General features: G+C 41.7%; 2 protein-coding genes across 4 annotated transcripts in view; both read left to right on the top strand.

The window, feature by feature from the left end:
• LOC129724753 (glutamate receptor ionotropic, kainate 2-like) overlaps positions 1 to 18,107 on the top strand; it is a 36,686-nt gene extending 18,579 nt beyond the window's left edge. The window contains exons 3-9 of one of the 3 annotated variants that reach the window (XM_055679903.1): positions 14,433 to 15,458; positions 15,520 to 16,088; positions 16,148 to 16,569; positions 16,625 to 16,740; positions 16,828 to 16,977; positions 17,315 to 17,464; positions 17,762 to 18,107. In XM_055679903.1, the coding sequence (XP_055535878.1) occupies positions 14,433 to 15,458; positions 15,520 to 16,088; positions 16,148 to 16,569; positions 16,625 to 16,740; positions 16,828 to 16,977; positions 17,315 to 17,464; positions 17,762 to 17,980 (2,652 nt within the window). In that variant the 3' untranslated portion in view covers positions 17,981 to 18,107. The remainder of the gene's footprint in view (positions 1 to 14,432; positions 15,459 to 15,519; positions 16,089 to 16,147; positions 16,570 to 16,624; positions 16,741 to 16,827; positions 16,978 to 17,314; positions 17,465 to 17,761) is intronic. The other 2 variants (XM_055679912.1, XM_055679918.1) reach the window with 2 other exon arrangements.
• A 173-nt stretch (positions 18,108 to 18,280) lies between these two features.
• Positions 18,281 to 19,472, top strand: LOC129724778 (deubiquitinase OTUD6B). The gene is made up of 2 exons (XM_055679942.1): positions 18,281 to 18,434; positions 18,496 to 19,472. The coding sequence occupies exon 2, from the start codon at positions 18,502 to 18,504 to the stop codon at positions 19,423 to 19,425; it is 924 nt and encodes a 307-aa protein (XP_055535917.1). The 5' UTR covers positions 18,281 to 18,434; positions 18,496 to 18,501; the 3' UTR covers positions 19,426 to 19,472.
• The last annotated feature ends 53 nt before the right edge of the window (positions 19,473 to 19,525 follow it).

Genomic DNA, 19,525 nt, shown 5'->3' with positions numbered 1-19,525 from the left:
TCTGGCATTTTTATCCTTTTTCTCTTTGTTTTGATTTTTTTTACTTTTTGTACACCTTTTTCACACCGTTTTTTATTTTTTTTATAATTAGGACCTTATTAAAATTTTTTATAAATTATAGTTTTCTTAGCAAATTGTGCAACATTTCTTACCTAAATACACATATTTTTTACATCCTGAAACTTTACGGGAACTTTTGGTTTTGTTAACACTTTTGTCTGATATTTTTTTATTTTTTTTTTATTTTCAACTGACTTTTGACATTTTTACCTTATTTTTGATCTTACTGGAAATTTAGACACCTTTTCAACATATTTCATTTTCAACATTTTTGTTTATATATATTTGTTCAATTAATTTAATTTGTTCAATTCGTTTAATTGCCGAGTGATTTTTTCCCACTTGTATTTTCATTAAAATTGTAATATTTTTTACCTTATTTTGCCTTTACACCTATATTAACCCTTTCCCGCTCATGGTGACTCTAAAGCACCAAGAATTATAATCATCATATCTTGACATAAAATAATTTGTGGTGCTTACGATTGTTCCATAAACTTTTATATGCTGCCTCAGAGCATAACTTGGCATTTTCTTCAAAATACTACAGTTGACAGTAATATTAGTTAGTCTACAAAGTGTTCAGCTTGAATTTTCTCGTGAAGCGATAAATTTTAATGATAAATCTTGTGAGCGTTAGAGGGTCAACCAGAGTCTGTGCTGCTGGATTACATATATGTAGTTGAAATTTCTGAAAAACCCATATTCTATATCACGCCCAATTACAACACTTGTCATCCACTCCGAACATTATCACTTTGTTTTTTTCTACATTGCTCGATTAGTGCCCTTGTTTGACGTTAAATTGGTTCCTTTCGTTTCAACTTTACGCGACTATATATTATAAATAAACATAGACTCTGATATTAACATTTGCCTTATTTTTTTTAAGTTTCTGACATTTTTAGCCTTTTCAGCATTGTTGATTGTTCTGTAGCTTATCATTTTGAAATTCTTCCGATATTTTAAATGGTCCATCAAGGCAACCAGTGAAAAGTTGTCTTTGACAGTAGAGTGAAAAATTTGATTGCTTTTGTCCAACCTCGAATAAAAAAAGATGTTCTTTAGTAAAAATCCTCGAGTTTATTTAATCCTTTGGTCATAATTTTGGCGACCTCGAGAATCCACGAACACGGCAGGAGACAGAGTTGTTGGCGCCGCAACGTCGAACCACCCTACAATCTTCGATCGAGAGTGGTATAATTGGTTTCCCGCGCGATGAAAGTGCATCGCTACATAATTGGCGTAGAGCTACCAGCTCTCTCCCTCTCTTCACTACATTGCTTTGTAATAAAATCCTATAAAAACCCAATCCCCGCCAAAATTAGAATATAGACAAAGTTAGATTGTTAAAGATAACGCCCGCTTATTATATCTTCCGAAATCCATTTTAAACCGTTGGCTGTTCGTTCGTTCGATTGCGATAGTTACCCGCATTACAACCAAAGTTCTCGCAAATTTAGGAGTTGAACAGCAACCGCTGCCTGAAGATAGCACAACTTCTACAGCAGATGGCAGCACAGCAGCAGCAACCTCAGCACCAAACCCCGGAGCAATTTTGGAGTCCCTCTTATCAAACATTACCGAGTTTGTTTTCGACGAAGAAAACGTTCGGATGCAAGTTCAACCGCTACCAAGAACGAGAATGATACAGGCTAGCTGAATGATACGGTGAAGGTACGTCTACTCCTCCAGACGCTGGACACACATTCGCACAGCCACCATCTCAACTACACCCTGCCAAAGCTCCCCAACGACGTGAAGTTTGAAGACACAGCTAAGATTTTCAATAAAATCTTCGGAAATCAAACGTCAACGTTCCGAAAGCGGTTTATGTGTCTGCAAATGGTGAAATGCGAATCTGAAGATATTATCAGCTACGGCGGCAACGTCAATCGTCAAAGATTTTTAGTTCCTGAACCTAACACTGAACCGTTGTAAGTGCCTCATTTTCGTCAGCGGATTGAAAGGCACAAAATACGCAGATGTCCGGGCAAGACTGACCTGAAACCAGGATCAACGAACAGCAAAGCAGCGATTCGAAATATACAGCTCACGCCATCAGACACAGGAAGGGTGCACCGTATCAGCGAAGTTCTTCGAAGCAAGCAGTTAAGAAACCGAAGACACCTTGTTTGGGCAATGCTGCCAAATGCATTTTGTGAAGGACTGCTTTTTTCACTGCACTGCAACCGCATTGGTCACAAAGAAAGATATTGTACCTGTTCGCAAAAGTCGAATCTGGCTAGTTCCCAGCAAGTAAACCACAACAAAAAGCAAATGATGATCCTGGAGAGTTGAAAATCCGACCAAGTTCGAGTCAAGCCCAAGCATCAAGCGCATCAGGAAAAGCACATTCGTTAATCGGTGAGTTTGATTGTGACGTTAGCATCAAGGGAGAAACCAGACGAGGTAGATGTTTGGTTACTCCTGTACGCAACCTGGCCATTTCGTTCTATTCGGTAGTAGATACCAACCGGCTCCAAAGTCCGGCCGAAAGACCGGACGGCTGAGTACGCATATGTGCGGACTACTCGACTGGACCTAATGATGCTCTGGAAGCCAACAACTATACAATGCCGGTTCCAGAGGAATATTTCGCACAACTGGCAGAAAGTCATGTTTTCAGTGTCATCAATCTACAGTTCTAAGTAGCCGAATAATAAGCGCCTAAGCGCCAGGGAAAGACTGCAAGTCACATGCAGAGTCCCTAGCTAGACCAACTGCTCAAAAGCCACCGAGGCAGATTCGTTCGGAACATTCACGAGCTGCGTCACCATCTGGACAAGCTGTTGCCAAAAGATGCCAAATAGGATTGGAGTACCGATTGTCAGCGTTCGTTTAACCAATCCGAAACACAATCAAACCTTTTTTAACCCACTACAACCCCGAACATCCAATCGTTCTTGCTGCAGACGCATCGGAAATCAGAATTGGTGCTGTCATTTTTTACAAGTTTACGGGCGGTAGCATGAAAACCATTCAACACGCTTTACGTTCCCTCACTCAAGTAGAGCAAGCATACGGACAACCTGAGAAGTATACGAGGTAACAAAATTCCACAAAATGACCCTGGGCCGGAAATCCCCATTTCAAATGAACCACAAACCCTTGTTGTCAATTTCAATGGATAACCAAATCAAAGAGTTTGTTCGACGATGTAATCATTGTGCTGTAGCGACTAAGACTCCAATCAAAGCAGTACCGGAGTCACCCCTGACCCGAATCCACATCGACTATGCTGGATCGGTCGATGGCTACTGTCTTCTGATGGTCGTCGATCCACTCACTAGAGGGCCTGAGGTGAAGCTTACCAAATCGACGACAACCAAAACAACGATCAGACTCCAGGCTCAGATCATGGAGTAGGGTGCCTGAGGTTATCATCGAACGTATAAAAAAGGTATACTATATAATGGATTGCTGTATGTATTGAACTTCAACGTGAACCCCACGTAGTTGATGCAGACATTCGGAAGCTCCAGCTTATGAAATCTACCTGCTAGACATGAAGACTGCAACCCTCGAGGTTGCAATTAACCCAAATTTGTCTATTAAACGCCGAGCGTGTAAAGATATGTTGCTTGTCAGTTCTAGATAAACATTTCAAAAGGTCCTGTCTGCTTTCATCGTTTTTCCGAGGCGTCTTTTTAATTTGGTAATGGTTAAACTTCAGTAGCTCTCCCAAGCGTAGTTTTCGTTCAGAAGGCTAGAGTGATCCCTCCGCTATCAACTTGTGCAAATATCGTGTCATAAAAGGTGATTGATAAGTTATCGTGATTGAATGAAAGTGATCGATCAAAAAATCGATCAAAGCAGATAGGACCTTTTAAAATGTTTCTCTAGAGTTGTAGGTAGGAGTTGTTTTTGTTTTGATTTTTGTTGTTGTGGCAAGCAACATACTCGCCACTGCATGTATAATTTTAATTCGTTGTTTTCACGTTAGATTTTATTTAAAAGTTTATGTTAGGTGTTTTAGTATTTAGGTTTTAAATTATCGATGTGAAATGTATCGCATGTGCACCTAGATTAGATCCCGTTTCCCATCCCGTGGCAGAAAAAGGGAAAGCATAACCGGCGTAGGTGATGGCTGGCAAACGTCAAGCGGTTTGTTTTTTTATGCTACGGCGGGGGAGAACGCAGTGAACCGCCAAAAGAAAAAGACGTGTTTTTGTCCGCCGGAAAATAATTGTAACGAGTGAAGCGTTAAGTGTCGTCCCGCGTAAATGTGTGAAATTCTTGGATCAAAAACCAAAACCAAAACCGATACCGCCGACCGCATCAAATCAAGCCGACAGCGGCTTTTATTGCGGTTAAGCTTCAGACGTCGTGCAGTGGCAGAAATTTTTCGGACAAAACGGTCACAACGCACCCACAAGGCCAGCAGCCTAATTAGTTCACTGCCAACGGATCACTAACACACCCGCCATTGCTGCGAGGAGGACGGGAGGTTAGTAGGTCAGGTTTTTACTTAGTTTCTTTTATTTATTTATTTATTTTGTTTCATTCGTTATTTATTTATTTGTTTTAATTAAATTTCCACCCAATCTAACCTCTTTTTGGGAAAGTACCCCAGTGCTACAACGCCCGCCGGGTAAATCGACCCCGTGAAAGCTGGGGTGGTAAGCGATAACTTACAAGACGTCCAGAGAATTCCTCCGCTACCAGTGAAAGCTTCACCACTACCCATGGTTGAAGAACAACAACCCCTCGATGCTGAATAGCTCTTGCTACCACATGATGAAGAAAATATTCCAGACGGCTTATTTAGTTTCTTTCTAGATTCCAAGACTGTTTTAAGGGGGGAGATGTTCCATCAAAGCAACCATAAAGGCAGGGAAACCAGATGTGCAGATTTGTCTGCAAACGCAGATTTTTAGAGTCTGTGTGCAGATTTTTATTGATTCGCATTGCAGATTTTTCATAGTTTCTGCAGATTTTTGTCAGAGTCTCCTTATATTTGCGCAGATTTTCTTAAAATGTGTGCAGATTTTGGCCTGCGCGAGCGAAATTTTTTTCCATCACAGATAGATATTTTTCAGATTTCAAGCAGATTTTTCCGGTTTTTCGAGCAGTTGCAGACATTTTTCAAAAACATCTGGCATCTCTGCATAAAAGATTCATTTCAACCGTTGGACATCTTATTTAAAACAGTTGTTTTTACCTTTCGAGGTATTTTTGATTTTTCTTTGACTGATTTTGATGCCATTTCTGATATTTTTGACATATTTGATATTGTTGTGGATCTATCAGCAATCCATCAAGCTTCATTACAGCATTGCAAGTTTTATGGGCACCTTATCAAACTGTCAACGTTACAAGACATTTACTAAATCTCTTCATTCGTTAACCATCAATCTTCTTTTACACTCTCGGCATTGGTGTACACCTCAATATTTTATGAGCGATAATTAAATTCACGCAATACCACAGTTCACTGATACTTGCAGGTGTTTCTCGAAGCCTCTAAAAAGGGGATACGATGGTGAAGGATTGCCCAGTAGTAGGAGCGGAAGCTGCCAAATTCAGGAAAATTAAGTTCGTGATGATACACTCGCCAAAAAGGTCGCCCGGTAAGCGAACGGAAGCAGATCGCTCATATCCAGTTAAAGAAGGAAATATCGTTGCGCGGCTACCTTCTGTCTCCGAGTAGCAGACCGATGTCTGTGCAGCATTGAGTTTGAGCCTACCGATAGATATACTGCGATGCCCTCATGATGGCCTTTCGGAAATCTCACAAAGAACAAGCTGACATACGAGATGATGAAAACCCGGTTGCTGAGCGACGAGTCGAATCGTTTGAACCGTTTGAACAAAAAACATGTCAACAATAAAAAACTGCAACGCATTCGCTGGAGACCAACATTGGAAGCAAAGGAGCCTCAAGTAAAACGGGTTGTGCTATTCCCTTACCTGGGGCAAACGTGGTCACATGGTGAAAGATTGGTGCCAACCTTGCCGACAGACGAGCTGACGAGTCAGAATCGGTAGTTTTCATGGCGAATACAGCGAAAAGTTGGAGTTCTTATTGGATTCTGCTAGTGACTATATGGCCAATTCGAAGCAGGATTTCTTATCCGTTGATGTCTAAATCGACTAGTGTACCACATCGATGTGGAAAAGAACCGAGAATCTATGGTGGCCAAAGAATCTGGTGTAATTAACGGTAAAAGCAACTGTGGTACTAAGGTGCATGCGAAAAATGTATTGTACGTCCCGGCTTTCAACGATGACCTCATGCCAGTGAACAAGCTAAAATATTATGAAGGTGGGTGTAGAAGTTGTGTTCGACAAGTTTGTAACGATGAACAAGGGCGATGCAACGATTGCAGTAGTGGAGAGATTCAACAGAACCATGATCGAACCCCAGCAGAGCTATAGTACAGAGAGAAGCCAAGACAACAAGGGAAGCGACAAAGAGAGAGCTGGAGTCGACAATGGTTCATGGGGTGCATATACACCCAATAGCTACCGACTGTAAAACAATGGTGCTCGACACATCGTGAATTATCGACACGTCAAGTTTAACGAGGGCTTTCTGTGAGCCACCAATGCTGCAGATTGTACCGGAGAAAAAAATGGTGGTTTCTTCCTTCAACACGCCGCACAGTGCGTTGAATGTAGGGTAAGACGGGACAAAAATCAAAACTACACGATTCTGTCGATAAAACATGTTGATGTAACAAGGAAAGTTGTTCGTTACCTTCAGAGCTGCTAAATGCATAAAGGTCTTATGTGATACACTAAATCACAAAACTGTCCCGAACACCAACGCACTCATCCTATACCAGAAACCGTTAATCTCTTTGTAAAAGTTGTACATTGTAACGAAAACTGCGGTTTCTATGTTTTACTTACTTTTACATAATTGCAAAAATGACTTATGCGCAATTGTAACGAAAAAAAAAGTTTTTTTGGTATTCTTTTATGTATTATTTTTATTATTTCTTATATATTTAATTACCAGAATAACAAACAATTTAAAATTCTTCATGATGCATATTATATTATCATGTTAAGTTTTGGGTCATCTTCAGACGAATTGAAATAGTTGTTCGAAGAAACGGTAGCAGCAAATACTAGTTCTTTTGGGGAGTTATTTTCAACGAGCTCTGCAACTCGCCTTTTTTTAATTCTCCTTGAGCAGCTTTCAGAAAGTTTCTGAGGCACTTACTAGTTGAAATGTGGTTGTATTCATAATTATTATTCTCACCGAATCGGGGAAGAGCAAGCGGTGACTCCAACCAAAAACCATGCTTTTTCATAAAATACTTTTTTATTCTATTGCATTTCTCCCATTTCGAGTTTCGGACCCCAATTCCGGACAAAATACAGCAGAAAACTTGAGCAAATCTTCATAAACATGCTCGACTGTGTCTTCTTGTAGAGACAATATCGAAATACACATGATGTTCTTTTGCTTGCATTGCAGTTAAACCAGTTTTCAAATATCTGCCGCTTCACGAGCGATCGGCATTGACATACGAAGAATAAAAAATCTCTAAGAGTTGCAGGAAGTTGCAGCTAATTTTTATATATTTTGTAGAGGACACTTCAAGCAAACTTTTGATGTATGTTTTAGAGAGGAAATCGGTGGAACTTTTTTTAAAACGCTAACGAAAGTTTGAGTTCGCATTTTTTAAGGATTAATACCTTCACCAACTCATCATAGCGATTAATCATACACGTAATCGAAACCAAGTCTCTCTATCAATGAAATATATTGCACTAACCTTGATTGTTATTTTCCATTTTGTTGTATTGGAATACACGAAGTAATTAAGTTTTACCAACGTTGAGAAAACGCGCGACAATTTAACACGAAATGTGAAACTAATGATTGCTCTGGACGTTGACGCTTGTATTACAATTTGTGATGCTTCCCGATGCTCACCAATACTTGTTCACAACCCAGGAGATATCTTTGAACACTTCTGGGTACTTAGTACATCCAAATAAAAAAGAAAGAAAACCGATTTTTGTCTATGGCTCAACGCACTGTGCGACGGTGACAACGCTTTTTCAGCATCTGTTGTGATGGCTGGCAAAGGAACTTGAATTTGGGTGCCACAGACCACGCGATGAAGGAGAAATCGAAGGGCTGCATCCTCTGACGAGAATGGTCCAGGTGCTCGTGGCCAAATTGAGCGGAAGGGTCCAGCTGAACAAGCTCATCTCTGGGAAGAAGCATCCATCCGTCGTCAAGCAAGAAGGATAATCGAATGGAATGGATTGAACAGAGGACCGGTTAATTGTATTGCATGCAATTGTAACCATGACTCAAAGCGAGAAGAAGAGGAACCTGCCGGAGCGTTCTCTTTGCATTAGAAACTTGACAACTGATCAGCAAAACTGTCCTCGAGACTTCTTTGATTTCATTACTGTATGACACGCACAAGAAGGAAGTGGGAGATTGTTCTGAAACCAGCAGAGTAGAACCTTGTGGACTGCAAGTGGGCCTTCAAAGTGAAGCATGATGAAATTGGTGACATTGACCGTTAGCAAAGGGCTACTAGCAACGCCATGGATTCGACTACGACGAGACGATGAGTGCTGCTAGCTGTCGGGGAGTTCAAGAGAAGTTCTATGTTCACCAGATGGATGTGAAGACGGCCTTCCTGAACGGCGCGGCGCACAGTGCGTTGAGCCATAGACAAAAATCGGTTTTCTTTCTTTTTTATTTGGATGTACTAAGTACCCAGAAGTGTTCAAAGATATCTCCTGGGTTGTGAACAAGTATTGGTGAGCATCGAGAAGCATCACAAATTGTAATACAAGCATAGCAAGCGTCAACGTCCAGAGCAATCATTAGTTTCACAATTCGTGTTAAATTGTCGCGCGTTTTCTCAACGTTGGTAAAACTTAATTCCTTCGTGTATTCCAATACAACAAAATGGAAAATAACAATCAAGGTTAGTGCAATATATTTCATTGATAGAGAGACTTGGTTTCGATTACGTGTATGATTAATCAGTATGATGAGTTGGTGAAGGTATTAATCCTTAAAAAATGCGAACTCAAACTTTCGTTAGCGTTTTAAAAAAAGTTCCACCGAGTTCCTCTCTAAAACATACATCAAAAGTTTGCTTGAAGTGTCCTCTACAAAATATATAAAAATTAGCTGCAACTTCCTGCAACTCTGAGAGATTTTTTATTTTTCGTATGTCAATGCCGATCGCTCGTGAAGCGGCAGATATTTGAAAAGTGGTTTAACTGCAATGCAAGCAAAAGAACATCATGTGTATTTCGATATTGTCTCTACAAGAAGACACAGTCGAGCATGTTTATGAAGATTTGCACAAGTTTTCTGCTGTATTTTGTCCGGAATTGGGGTCCGAAACTCGAAATGGGAGAAATACAATAGAATAAAAAAGTATTTTATGAAAAAGCATGGTTTTTGGTTGGAGTCACCGCTTGCTCTTCCCCGATTCGGTGTGAATAATAATTATGAATACAACCACATTTCTACTAGTAAGTGCCTCAGAAACTTTCTGAAAGCTGCTAAAAGAGAATTAAAAAACGGCGAGTTGCAGAGCTCGTTGAAAATAACTCCCCGAAAGAACTAGTATTTGCTGCTACCGTTTCTTCGAACAACTATTTCAATTCGTCTGAAGATGACCCAAAACTTAATGATAATATACTATGCATCATGAAGAACTTTAAATTGTTTGTTATTCTGGTAATTAAATATATAAAAAATAATAAAAATAATACATAAAAGAATACCTAAAAAACTTTTTTTTTCGTTACAATTGCGCATAAGTCACTCTTGCAATTATGTAAAAGTAACTAAAACATAGAAACCGCAGTTTTCGTTACAATGTACAACTTTTACAAAGAGATTAACGGTTTCTGGTATAGTATGAGTGCGTTGGCGTTTGGGACAGTTTTGTGATTTAGTGTATCACATAAGATTTTTATGCATTTAGCAGCTCTGAAGGTAACAAACAACTTTCCTTGTTACATCAACATGTTTTATCGACAAAATCGTGTAGTTTTGATTTTTGTTCCGTCTTACCCTACATTCAACGCACTGTGCGTCGCCCGTTACAGCAAGGAAAGCCCTCCCGTTTTCGGTCACCAAACTTGGACCGGATGCTTGCCTTCCGTTAGAGCAGTTGGTGGCCGTACCATGTGTGACTCGCTAAAAAATTTTCGCAGCTCGATAGATTTTGGTGCGCTCGTATTACCTGCTCGTCCAAAAGACGTTATTTCACGTATTCCATGCAACTGATTAGGCTTGATCGTCTCCATCAGCGCTTCGTAGAACTTCGGAGGTCCTCCTCCTTTTCTTTTAAGCGGCCGTGGAGTCATTCGGCAGTTCCCTCGCGTACTCCTCATTCTCGATGGCCTTCTGCAGACAGTCCAGTAGTCCCTTGTTTACAACCAACATCTCAATCCGATACTTCCAATTTTCAACCATTTTCGTTTGCTTCTCAAGTAACAAGAAGTGATGAAAACTTCCAAGCCCAAATAGCAAGGCTAACTATGTTTGCTATTATATGTTTTGATACATATCGACATTTTTGTTTTGTTTCAACATGGATATTCATGTCGAGCTCGTATACAAATACCCAGCCGTAAAAATTGGCGAGTAATGTAAGATACTAAGTTTACAGCTGAGTATTTGTATACCAGCTCAATGTGAAGACCCCTAACATTTTTGACTTAGAAGATTTGACCTTTAAAGACATTATTGATTTTTTGAACTAATTGTTAAGACATTTTCGACATTCTTGACCATTTCTAACATTGACATCTTCGAATTGTTTGATATTTGAGAAAAAGAAGGAAGTTCTAATCTTGTCTTATAATATAACATCATTCATGAATACTGTGAAATTTGATAAAAAAAAAATCTTAATATAATCAAATTATTTAAGAGAAATAAAACAAATTTTACAGTCGTCGTTCGATAACTGCAACACTTGACACATGCCGAAATTTAAAGGGGGGTCCGTCACTACCATTTCTATTTTCAATGATGTCGATATGTATTTTTTTAATGAAATAGTGGCAAAAAATAGCAGAAAACTGAAATAGTCAAGCTATTCGATTAATCAAATTGATATTCATATTTCCGCATCATAATTTATTGCGTTTTAGTAACTACTTTACATAACTAATATGTAGGCGAAGATAAAGTTCACCACTACAACAGACCATTTCACGAGACGTTTCTGAACTCAATTCATGAATAAAATTTTTACAGAAAGCTCGGAACCGCTGACATAACGCAAGTAAAAGCAACATCAATGTCAGCAGGATCCGTGACACCTGTCAAATGGTCTATATGACGCTAGGTCACAAAGTATTGTTTGTGATCTACTATGCACTGCCTCGCTGAGTTAGCAATGGGCGGTCTTTGAAAAAAAATCGATTCTCCTGCATCGATTAATCAAAATAAATAAAATCGATTCATAAGAAAATCGAGGCTGGAAAATCGATTCAACAAAAAATCGATTTTTGTTCGGTATAAGCTTTTTACGACCTTTTTTGGTTATATTTATGGAGATTTTGTTTTGTTTGCGTTTTCTGGTGTATCAATCATGTTCAACGAGTTTTCGTTCACAAAATCTACTAACGATACGGCTTTTTTAGTTTATTGCCATCTTCTTTTACCGCGTGTACTCTTTTGGCGGTTTTTTTCTTCTAAGAATTTTCGTTGTCGCTCATCCCATAGACCATTTCACGAGACGTTTGTGAACTTGATTCATGAACGAAATTTTGACAGAAAGTTTGGAACCGCTGACATAATGCACGTGAAAGCATCATCAACGTCAGCAGGATCCGTGACACCTGTGAGTTCGTGAAATGGTCTTTTGTTTCGGATGCACTACGAGCAATCCAAACCTGTATAATTGGGTTGTTTAGCTATTCACGGATTTCCGATTTTCATATATCATCCAAAAGAGTGTAACTTTCTAAGTAAAACGTGATTTTTCAAAACTTTATATCATTTTCCTTCGGTTTTTAAGAAAAAAACAAAAGCTCTAAATCGCTACAATGACAGTTGGTAGTTGGGCGATCTGTCATTGTAGCGGTTTCGAGCAAATTTCAAGCAGTTTCAAATTGTGATTTAAAAAACGAAGGACAATGATATATTTTTTTTTAAATCACGTTTTACTTAGAAAATTCAGATCTTCCAGATGAGAGAAAAAACTGAAATAGCTGAACAACCCAATTCATAAAAAACTCGGAACATCCGAAGCACAAACTCAAATAAACAAAAATGGCGAGCGTGACACCATGCAGAACAGAATGCAGCACGGCATATGCACGAACATTTAATTCAACTTTTGCAATATTTGAGTTAACGAGTACCCCGCTACTCATAGTTGAAAAATAAGCGCATATGCCTTTTCTACCGAAATCAAAAAATTGGTGGTTGATAGTAAACACCCACAACGATAGTAAACAACATCCCTACGGAAGCCAATTTTCAAAAAGTGCACTTGCAGAGGTAGCAAATATGAAACAATGTTGGCTAATGTCCAAAATGGTAAATTCAATATCCAATGCAATGCAAAATTCAGCTCAATCGGAATTTAGGAGTATTTGGTCTAAATTTCACTTTCTCGACTTCAGAATAAAAGCACAGTTTGTAATAGTTTTTTTTGTGCCAAATGTCTTATGCCTTGTTCACACTATAGCAGATATCACGTGATATCGCGTATCTTGAAACATACATACATCTAGTTTTCACGGAAAATTTGGAGTATGGGATCTGAAATCAAGATGAGCAATATTACATCATGTGAACGGGTTATTAGAAATACATAAAACGTCAAGGTCGGGTGTTATCCCAAAATCGAAATTTTGCTAACTGTGAACATTGAACACTACTTCTAAATAAAACTGTCAAAGTCCATTGCCACCCCAATCTACACCAATCAGTTAGTAATGATTGTATACAATATATGTCAAACTTTCGAGGCGGTCTTGTGGTCGGTAATTTATATTCAGTTCGAGGTGCAAACTTATCACGAGCCGTTCATATGAACCGGTTCTTAGAAAAAAGCGAAAGAACGAACAGCTCACGAAAAAGAACCACGGTTCTTTAAGCGCAGCAGAACTGTTTGGTTCGCGTGAACCCGAAGTTTACCGAGACAACACGAACTGTCAACGCTCGTGAATCATTGTGAACCATGAGTCAGTTCAGAGCCGCTCTTGCAAAAGAGCCGTTTCACCCACCCCTAATCCTTGATATATTTCACAACGCATGCGTATTAGCCAAATTTCATACGGGTTTGTCTATTGATGTCGCGTTTACAAAGGCAAAAAAATGGTTACTGCGTTAAAAATACTGGAGGGACTTAATTTGGCTGCGGATTGTTCTTTTTCAGCTCGACGACAAGGTTATCCAGCTTCCCTGACCTACAGAAAACGTCAAAATGGGCAGCGTGCCCTATCCGCCATTACCGTTCGTGGAAAGCTGGATATTCTGGAACCTTGTGGGGGTGGTGACAAACTCATGAAAAAAGTTGTCATGGACGTAGACAATTTTTTTAACTAGCAAAAACATTTGAAATGCGTTTTCCTCGGTTTCATGTCTATTGAACTTTATCCCATTCTTCAACTATGGTCATCCCGGTAAAAAATTGACACATTTTTCAGATCAGTGTCCGAGTTCCGAGCACACACTTCTTCCGAGAAGAAAAAAATTTTGTATACTATCAATGAAGAAACTTTCTTCTCTTCAAAAAAAAGTGTTCTCGGAATTCGGCCGCAGATTACGTTAGCAACTATAAATGCAATCACTATTGTCTTCAATCCGTTTTGCACACATTTATTTTTCAGGCGAAAAAAAAAACGATCTTGCCATCCAAAGGATCGATTCAGTAGAAGATCGCGCGCAGAGAAATCGATTCAAAAAATCGATGGATCGGCCCGAAAAGATTGATTTTGCAAAAATCGGATCGATTTTGCCCATTGCTACGCTGAGTAGTGAAAGCTAGCTAAACAATGCACAAGGGATATTTTTTTTACTCTTATAATACTAACGAAAAGTGAACCACATAACATGGTGATTTTGCTTCATTGATTAATAGTGGAGATCTATAATCTCCCATCCAGACTGAGGAGACAACAAGTAAACGAAATCGAAAAAAATCGAAAGAAATGAAAGAGTCCTTTTGAAATGTTTCTAGAGATTCAACAATTTTCTTTTTCGAATGCATTTAGAATCCCCTCGCGAAATCTGCCACTTCAATGTCAAATATGACTTTGACAACAGATTTGACGGATTGCGGTCCGATAACTGCAAAGTTGTTGCAGTTATCGGTCTTGCAGTTAAAAAGCGTTGCAGTTAAAAGACTTGCAGTTATCGAACGGCGACTGTACTTAACTAAATCCTTTTGCCCTTTTCGCAGACCGGCGTGGCGGCCATCTTCGGTCCCAGCTCGCCCCGTTCGGCCGTCCACGTGCACAGCATTTGTGACGAGAAGGAGATGCCCCATATCGAAACCCGCTGGAACCCCCACTCGCAGCTACCGACCCTGAACATCCGCCCGCACCCGCACATCATCGCTCGTGTCTTCCTCGATCTGGTGGTTGCCTTCGAGTGGCAAGATTTCACCATAATCTACGAATCGGGACCATGGCTACCGGGGATGTCAGAGTTGCTGAAGATGTATGACCCCAAGGGATACACGGTGACCGTCCGGCAGCTGGATCTTAAACTAAACGGCAACTTTCGACCAGTGCTACGGCGGGTTAAACTCTCTGAGGATAAGAACATAATCTTCGCCTGTTCCATCGAATCAATGCCGGAGGTTTTGAAGCAAGCCCAACAGGTTGGTCTACTAACGGATCATCACCAGATCATCATAACAACACCCGATCTGCACACGATCGATCTGGAACCCTATCAGTACAGTGGAACGAACATCACCGGCATACGGATGGTAGACCCGGAGGAGGAGAAAATCCACCAAGTTACGGAGTTTCTCAATGCATCGCAAATCTCCCGAACGCTTGAGTTGAATGACGGTCTAAATCCGGCTACGATGCGAGTTGACACCGCACTGATGTACGACGCCGTGCTACTGTTCGCCGAAGCGCTGCGCCATCTGATTGGGACCGATCCGCCCCATCCGCTGGAACCGATTCCACTCAAGTGCGACGATGAAAACACCTGGAAGAGTGGGTACAGTGTGCTTAACTATATGAAAACGTCGACCGTTCATGGTTTGACGCGAGCGATCAAGTTTGATCACGAAGGACGACGGTCGGACTTTTTGCTGGATATTGTTGAGCTTGGTCCGGCTGGTCTGGAGAAGGTTGGTGTGTGGAACTCCAGCGAGGGGTTGAACTTTACGCGCAAGAAGGAGGGTGCCGCCTTGGCTATGGATGATGCGACGCTACAGAATCGAACGTTTAGGGTTCTTACGGCGTTGGTGGGTTGAGTTGTGAGATTACGAAATTGGACTGTTTTTGATTGGTGTTTTTTTCTTTCAGTCACCTCCGTACGGGATGCTCAAGGATTCACCAACGAAACTCACCGGTAACGATCGCTTCGAGGGATTCGGAATCGATTTGATTAACGAGCTGTCGATCATGCTCGGGTTTAACTACACGTTCATTCTACAGGAGGACGGCGTGTACGGGTCGCTCAACAGGGAAACCGGCAAGTGGAACGGAATGGTGCAGGAACTGCTTGACTGGCGCGCTGATTTGGCCATCACCGATTTGACGATTACCTCCGATCGGGAAAGTGCCGTGGATTTTACAATGCCGTTCATGAATCTGGGCATTTCGATTCTGTTCCGTAAACCAACCAAGGAACCTCCGTCGCTGTTCTCGTTCATGTCACCCTTCTCGAAGCAGGTTTGGTTATATCTAGGTGGGGCGTACATGATGGTGTCCATGTCACTGTTCATCCTTGGGCGACTGTCGCCCAAGGAGTGGGACAATCCGTACCCTTGTATCGAAGAACCGGAGGAGTTGGAAAATCAGTTTAGCTTCAGTAATTCCATGTGGTTTACGATTGGAGCTTTGCTCCAGCAAGGTTCAGAAATTGCACCCAAGTTGGTTCGAGACTAAAAGCGTTTGTTCTTCGTACTGATTTCCTCTTATCTATCCGCAGAGCTTCCTCCACCCGTGCGGTTGCTTCGATCTGGTGGTTCTTCACGCTCATCATGGTTTCATCCTACACGGCTAACCTCGCTGCTTTCCTGACGGTCGAACAGATTCATTCGCCGATCAGTAACGCCGAAGATTTGGCCGCTAGTGGTACGATCAAGTATGGTGCCAAGCGGGACGGCAGTACGATCAGCTTTTTTAAGGATGCCGAGTACAAAACGTACCAACAGATGTACCAGTATATGATGCAGAATCCGGAGCTGCTGACCTCGTCCAATCCGGAGGGACTGCATCGGGTTAAGACAGAGAACTACGCCTTCCTAATGGAGTCCACCTCGATCGAGTACATCGTCGAGCGGGAGTGCGATGTGACTCAGATCGGAGGACTTCTAGATGACAAAGGCTACGGAATAGCGATGAGAAAAAGTTCGTGATCTAGAGCACAGTTTGAGGTTATGTTTTATAATTTATTTTATTGTAGATTCTGCATATCGCAGCGCTCTAAGCGAGGCGGTCTTGCGTCTCCAGGAGCAGGGCGTTCTGACATCCCTCAAACGCAAATGGTGGAAGGAGAAACGAGGAGGCGGTGCTTGTGCGGTAAGACAACTGCTTGATTCTTCACAAAAAAAGAAAACCTTCTCTGCTGACGTTAACATAAACACCATGTTACAACCTTATCTGTAGAATGCAATGGAGGAAAGTGGAGCGCTTGCTCTCGAGGTGGCAAACGTCGGAGGCGTCTTTGTGCTGCTAATCGTGGGCGTCGTTGTTGCCATGTTCATAAGCTTTTGCGAGATGCTGTGCGATGTCCACAGCCGCTCGCGGGAACTTAAGGTTCGAACACGACTTGAGGTTTCTTCTTCTGCAAGGGTGTTGTTGTTATTACTAGAGTTAGAATAACCCCAACCGATAGAATAGCCGCCAGCAAGTCCTTACTAGGTTCAAGTTCCCTCTGCTGTTGCTGCCTACTCTCAAGACCCTTGCACAGAGTTTTTGTTTCTACCCCTAGACCATTGCCTGCCCCTCAAGGAATTTATTGACGACACAAAATCACACGAGAGAAATCACCTGTGTATTACCTTCCCTTTATGAGTAGAAAACCAAAAACATTCACCGTAATTCGAACAGCCACTAACCCCCGGCACTAACCCGATCCACCCAATTTTTACAGCAAAGCTCGGCCGACGACGGTGCCGAGGAACTCGGCATGGACAACGTGGGCGGTGTGTTCTTCGTGCTGTGCGTTGGCTGCTCGACCGCCTTGTTTATCGGCTGCTGTGATCTCGTTTTCCACAATCTGAGTACAGCACGCCGGGAAAAGGTAAATCCGTCCACAGAGCGTTTCTTCCGTTCCACTGTTTTGCCCGCCACTAACACGTGTCCTAAGCAATGTGAAACTTTACTAGTGTGTGTGCTACTGCTGAAACTAACTGTTACGCCTTCCTACTGTTGATATCAAGGCTTGCTTTGATTCCAATTTACGTGCAAGATAGTGCAAAAAAGTAAGTACAGTCTGCCATGTTGTTTCACTTCTTCGTTTTTTTTCTTCTTCAAAGAAGCATAGCTTAAAATAATTGTTAACAAAATATTTGCTGGTTTTTTGCTATCTTTGACACAGGTACCCTTCCGGGAGGAACTGATGTCCGAGCTGCGCTTCGTGGCGAAATGTTCCGGAAATACGAAACCCGTCCGCCATCGGAAAAGTTCGTCCGGTTCGCGCAATTCGCTCGAATCTGGCCTAACCGAACACTCGACCAGTCCGAAGCTGGAGCGCAACGGAAAGGCTGCTCTGAACGTGAAATCCAACGGCCGCAAAGCAGCTGCACTGGAGGATTGATTTTGTCGCCATCACTTGTTGCACGAGTTTGTAGGGATTGTAGATAATTAGCTGGTAGAAGCTGAGATATTTTGTGATGACAGTACTAAGTTTGGAAAAATAAATTAAAAGGATTGTTTTTTTTTTATCTCGTGGGAGAGTTTGAATTCGAACTATAAACTGAAATGTCAACGTTCAAGATTCATTCGCAATACAATTTCAAAGAAGAATCAACTTCAAGCCAAATCCAATCCAAAATCTAATCAAATTCAATCCTAATTTTGATCAAAGTAAAATAAGCGTGTAGTCCCGCGACAGAGAATTTTCTCCTCCCAGCGGACTAAACACCGTAGGGCTGCATTTCTGCTGTCACCTTTGACACAAACCAAAACAAAACATCTCCATCTAAATTCAAACGATTTGTCTCTGTCCTGCGGATTTTCACGTTTAGGGAATTACTCCCTGTGAGGATCAGGTACTCCAATTTGCTTAATCGACTTTAAGTTTTAAATACTTAAACTCAATTCATACAACAGACCAACATGAACGAGGAGAACCAGCAGCAACTCGCCGACGAGGACGAAGAAAGTCTGCTCGCTCGTCACCGCAGAGAGAAGAAAGAGCTCCAAGCCAAGGTGCAGTCCCTCAAGAAAGCCAAAGTAGACAAAAAGAAAAAGAAAGACCTCCAGGAGGAGATTGGCCGACTAGAAGACGATCTCGAAAGTCGACATGCTGAGGAACTCAACAGATTAAATACGTTAAAAATCAGTGAATCTTCCGACGCCGATCAACATCCGAACGAACCAGAACAACAGCAACCGGCAGTCGAAGAAAAGCAACCAAAACTTTCGAAAGCCCAGCGACGGCGGGAGAAAAAATCCCAGGAAGATAAGGAACGCGAAGCGCAGATCAAAGCCGAAGAAGCGCTCCACAAGGATTCGCCCCGCATTCGAGAGGACAAAAAGATAGCGGAAATACTAGCCAAACGAGGGCTGATTAGCTTCCCGGTTCCAGCGGACGGTGACTGTCTGTACAATGCCATCAAACACCAGTTGTCGCGGATAGGCGTGCATGACCACGAGACAGCCGACCTGCGCCAGCTGGCTGCCGACTATATCGAGGATAACCGTGATCAGCTGATCTTCTACATGACCAACCCCCAGTCGGAGGACGTTATGAGCGAGGAAGAGTTCCGGAAATACTGCTTCCAGGTACGCAATACCAAATCTTGGGGAGGTGAAATCGAGATTAAAGCACTGTCCAGCAGTTTGCGCTGCCCAATCGAAATTGTCCAGGCAAGTGGGCCGTCACCAGTGCACGGAGAAAATGGTGATCCGGCGCGCAAGCTGGTACTAACGTATCATCGGCACATGTATCGCCTCGGGGAGCACTACAATTCGACCGTTCCGCTGTTGGCAGAGAAGGACGATGATGGTGGCGAGGATGAACAGCAGGATGATGGCTGATGATTGTGAAATTTGTCATGATGCAAAGTAATAAAATAATAATTATATATACAATGCAACTTTGTTCGGTTCACGACAACTGCCCGGTTATTGATACACC

Source organism: Wyeomyia smithii, chromosome 1 (genome assembly GCF_029784165.1).
Source record: "Wyeomyia smithii strain HCP4-BCI-WySm-NY-G18 chromosome 1, ASM2978416v1, whole genome shotgun sequence".
In the NCBI taxonomy this organism is placed as follows: Eukaryota; Metazoa; Arthropoda; class Insecta; order Diptera; family Culicidae; genus Wyeomyia; species Wyeomyia smithii.
This window is presented reverse-complemented; position numbering and strand designations above follow the sequence as displayed.